At 47.4% G+C, this 5,000-nt stretch overlaps 1 protein-coding gene across 1 annotated transcript in view; it reads left to right on the top strand.

Annotated features, from left to right (window-relative positions):
- Positions 1-5,000, top strand: part of phldb2b (pleckstrin homology-like domain, family B, member 2b) — a 44,742-nt gene that overhangs the window by 31,911 nt on the left and 7,831 nt on the right. The window contains exons 15-18 of the mRNA XM_080854706.1: positions 573-809; positions 1,593-1,781; positions 2,141-2,281; positions 2,704-2,803. Coding sequence (XP_080710832.1) covers positions 573-809; positions 1,593-1,781; positions 2,141-2,281; positions 2,704-2,803 — 667 coding nt within the window. The remainder of the gene's footprint in view (positions 1-572; positions 810-1,592; positions 1,782-2,140; positions 2,282-2,703; positions 2,804-5,000) is intronic.

The raw sequence follows: 5,000 nt of genomic DNA, 5'->3' as shown, positions 1-5,000 counted from the left end.
TGTTGAACTCAAAGGATGTTATGTCCTTCTTTATGCATTAACAGTGTACCTGTGCATGCACACACACAGTCACAAACGCATGCACACACACACACACACACAGACACACTTATAATCACAATGCATCTACTTTTGATTGCTCACTCTTTCTTTGTCTCTCTCTCCTGTGAACACACACATACAATACATTACTACTACTTTGCTCATGGTTATTTTTATCCATGTTGTGCTGACTTACCCCCCCCCCTAAAAAAAGCATCCCCCCTGGCTGCAGAAGAGGGTGTTTGTGTTCCCCTCCAATAACCAAAGACCACTAATACTTATCTCCTGTGTGTACACTCCCATTTTCAGTGGCTTGATATGATGGCATGAACTGACAAAGGCCTAACAGAGCCCATGTGTATACATTTAACCCCTAACCAGCCTGATTTGTGTGTCTGTCTGTTTGTTTGTCTCTGTTTTCTGCTCTCCTTCCTCAAACTCCTTTTACCCCTCCCTCTCCTTTTCTTTTCTTTTCTCTCCTCTTCTCCTCTTTTCTTTCTTCACCCCCCCATCATCCCTCTCTTCCACAGGGCTATGTCACAGTCACTGAGCTCAGTGAGCTATACTCTCAGCTGGGGGCAGACCCCCTCAAGGCCTCCACTCCCATCCAAGCTCAGGCCCTAGTGCACAGCCCAGACCCACCCCCAGACCAAGCCCCTGACTCGTCCCCCCCAGAGACCCCCTCCTCTGGGCCTGAGCCTGAGCCCAGCCCCGGCCATGACCCGAGTCCCAGTCCAGAGGAGAGAACCTGCAACGGAGAGGAAGAGGTGTGTGCTTGGCTACGGATGGTGTGTCCAGTGAATGCAATGGGGTGGTAAACACCAGGAAGTGCCACCTTGTATGAGTCTTTTTCTTTTCTCTGCCTGAGCCATAGGGATAGAAAATGGCATTCAGTAGCTCTGAACTGAACTGAGCTGGTGTGAAGTAAGAGTTGACAAGAGTGGTTTAAGTGAGGTACATCTACATCATGTTGTATTTGTGAGAAGGCCATTTGAGAAGGCTATGGTGTAAATCAAGCATTCAGTAGTCAGACTATGAAGCATAAAGGTGATGCGTGCAGGAGAAAGCCTCCTTATATCTCTTTCTGTCTCTTTCTCTCTCTCACTTAAAGTCTCTTCCTTTTTCCTCTCCTCCATGCGAGTGAAAACAGTCCTCCTCAGTCTGCACAGAGAGCAGAGCCAAGCTCCGCTAATGAAAGGGCTCGTGTCCTCAGAAATGAAATTCCGCCATTATCAACTCCGTTTTATGCCAGAAATAAGCCTTAAAAAGTTTGCCTCTCACCTCAGCACAAAGTGAGTTTTCCAGCACAATGTCAGTGACTGCTGAGAAATAGCCTAGAACAGGCAGGAGCGCCAGTGTGCCCAGGCAGTCATAGGCTTAGTGTTCCTCAGTGGAAGACATTTAATGCATGACCTTAGGGCGGTGTGCATGACTTTAGGGCGGTGTGCAGACTGAAATGGGAAATCTTTAGGAGGATGGGTTCACACGTTATTCCTGGCTCTGCATATTTTCTCCGTCTCAAGTACCCTCTCTGTCCTTCCCCCCTAAAGATATACCTCTCTCCTTGCCCTCTACCTCTGGCCTGCCCTTCCTCCTCCTCTTTCTCCTCCTGCTCTCGCCCTGTCCCCAAACCTGCCTCTGTGCACTGGCCTGAGGACATGGTGACCTACGTCAACCCCTCTCCTCCTGATTCCCCTCCTCCTCTGCCTGTCAAAAAACGCAGCAGTCGCAACAGGCAGGTAAGGACTGTGTGTGTTCGTGCCTGCATATGTGTGTGTGTGGTGTGGGTCTTTGTGCCTGTGTGTGTGTGTGACTGTGTGTGCGTCTGACTTGTCTCCATTGCGACGTTCCTCCCACATGTGGTAATGTGTATGTGTGTGTGTGTGTGTGTGTGTGTGTGTGTGTGTGTGTGTGTGTGTGTGTGTGTGTGTGTGTGTGTGTGTGTGTGTGTGTGTGTGTGTGTGTGTGTGTGTTGCAATCAGAGGGCCTTTTTGGCCTTGTAAGAGACTTATAAACACAGATTGTGAGCATGTGTAGTCTTTTAACTTTATCTCTCTGTGTGTGCGTGTCTGTGTGTGTCTCTGTGTGGGTCCCTCAGCACTTCCGCACCCTAGAGGAGAGGAAGAGGAATGGCAGGGACGGCGGCTCCCACCTGAGTGACACTCTCCCGCGTAAGAAGAGCCAGTCCAGCCTCACTCCTCAGTTCAGCTCCTCAACGCTGGGCCGCAACATAAGCAAGGTGAGGAGAGAGATGACACACCAGTCAGGAAGAGATGGATATTATTATGGATTATTTCATGTCTGTGCTTCATAACGATAGGTCTTTCTTTATTCTGTCTGTTGCTCCTTTACCTGTTCGCTCTCTCTCTCTTTTTCTCTCCCTCTCTCTCTCTCTCTCTCTCTCTCTCTCTCTCTCAAATTCAAAGTTGCTTTACTAGCATGACTGTTTAGAATCACTGTTGCCAAGACATGAAGAACAATAAAACAACACATTCACTTGTAATATAACATTGAGGGACAAAAAGACAGAACAAACTGTATTATGAAAAGTTACATCTCTCTCTCTCTCTCTCTCTCTCTCTCTCTCTCTGGTTCTCATTCTCCCTGTTTTTCTGTTTCTCTTTTAACTCCCTCTCTCTCCCCCCTCATTCCTGTCTGTAGCCTCACATGCCCCTGGCTCAGAGCTCGAGCTGTGGCAGTTTTCTGCCCCGCGCCTTCACTGTCTCCTCCAAGGACCTAGAGCCACGGCGTCTTCACAAGGGTAAGTGACTCCACTCACTCCCTCACGATTACTCTCTCCCACACACACACACATACACAGAGAATACAGAATGCAACATCTCACATCATGAGGTCAAGGAGTTTATAACATTCAGTTATGTTGGCCTACAATTTGCCATATATGATCTATTATCTATATTTACATTAAACCTGTTCAATTAAAAATGGTCAACTTTACCAATACTAATGAAATTACTAATATCAGGCCTCCTTAAAGCCTAGCCAGCAGAAATTACCAATAGTAGGCCTCCTTAAAGCCTAGCCAGTAGGCATTAGTAGAACTGTCAGTTGTAAGTTGTGGTGTAGTTTGTTGCATCTGTGGGGAATATAGTGCCCACGGCAGTACTGTGTGGTATCTGTGACCAGCACACATGTGCCACTTCATCTGACACACCTCCTGCACATACTGCATGGCCTGGATTGTGAAGTGAAGTTTCAGCTGTGTGTGTGTGTGTGTGTGTGTGTGTGTGTGTGTGTGTGTGTGTGTGTGTGTGTGTGTGTGTGTGTGTGTGTGTGTGTGTGTGTGTGTGTGTGTGTGTGTGTGTGTGTGTGTGTTTGCATGCCCTCTCAGTCATTCTCACCCTGTAATTTTCTCTGCCTGTGCTGTTGTTCGTGGTTCACACTGGCTTTTTTTTGTGCATGTGAAAGCAAGCATGTGGCTATATTTATGCTCTGTGAACAGCACGGCCAGTCACCCGTGTCTTAGTCTCTCTGGCGACCTTTAACACCTCACACGCCACCCTCCTGGTGCCTCTCTGGCCAACTCATACGAGGGTCATGACACTGAATACCCACAGTTCAACAGTGTCCCTCTGTCTCCTCTCATCTTAATTAGCGGAACTTTTAGATGTCCCGTGACGAGGAGTAAATGGCCCTTTATTCTCATGCAGAGGCTTTCCAAGCCAGTGCCACTCCACCGCTGTGTGTGTAGTTATGCCAGACTTCCTCCCTGTCTGACAGTCACTGTCTATATCAATGTCTGGCTGAACTCACAAAACATTTTCGTTTTTTTTTTTTTTGTGGAGTTAGTGCTCGAGGTCAGCCTGGAAGGAGAAAATCTGAAGTTCACTGGTGACGGCTGGTCATCTGTGGAAAGATCTTTTTTTCTTTTGACTGGGAGGCAGGGACTGTCCTGGCCTCAGTAGAGAAGCAGAACAGAGTTTGATGTCCACAGGCATTTTGGACAAAACACACAAATCTGGCATTTCAGCTGGGACTGTGATTTGATTAATTTTAATGTCATTTATTGTTTGACTTTGATATGAGCTAAATGTTATTAGATATTTTGAGTTGGGTGGGGGGGATGGAAAGCTCCACCTCCACAAGAAAAACATCTAATTTACTAATAACACCATCTCCAAACTAAAGGGAGGTTTGACAAACTGACCTTACCTTATAAGGGCAACCTATTGTCCAATAGGAGATGGTGTTTAAGGTCTGGTAGAGCCTCTTTGGGTAAGTTGATTTCCTGGTGAAGATAATGCAAGAATGTAGAGAAGATGGGGTAGAGGAAGTGTAGTTATGCCTCCTAAAGTGGAGCAAGTGTGTCCGTATCTGTCAGAGAGACAGCATCAGTCAGACAGACCGCATCAGTCACACCACTGCCCACTCCTCCCTTTTACATGCAGACTATCAGGAACTATGTCTGTGCTTTAGTGATTTTGATCTGGGAAATTGTTGTTGTGAGGTTCACCTACAACAGACCACATAACATGCTAACAGTATTTGGTTTTGTGTGTTGTGGAGTTGGGGTGATTTTATCTAGTTTGGTTGGGGGGGGTAGGGGGGGTCTGTCCCCAGTGGCAGGTCATCAGTGGGGTGGATCCCTCCCACAGGCACTGCTAGGGTGATGCTATCACAGTTCCTCTGGTCTCTCGTATCCGCTGCCTTGGCTCAGGCTTCAGTAGGAGCTGACTGCACACATAGCCACCTCTCTATGGCATCAGCCTCGTTCAGCCGCACCACTAGCTTTGGGGACACACACCGACCTGCAGACTGGATTATCTCAAAGTGCTGACTGCAAGAGAGACTGACATTACTATCCAGCTTTCAGGTGATGTCTTTTCCTTGAAGACACGTTTGCTCTCTCGCTTTCTTCACATCGTATATGAACTTCAATTTGAATGTTGGACCAAGACGAGGCGCCTGGAGAAACCTAGCTTAAGTTGGAGGCACAG

The sequence above is a fragment of the Sprattus sprattus genome (assembly GCF_963457725.1).
Source record: "Sprattus sprattus genome assembly, chromosome: 17".
NCBI classification, from domain to species: domain Eukaryota; kingdom Metazoa; phylum Chordata; class Actinopteri; order Clupeiformes; family Clupeidae; genus Sprattus; species Sprattus sprattus.
The sequence above is the reverse complement of the archived record's forward strand: the minus strand, read 5'-3'. Positions and strand labels throughout refer to the sequence as shown.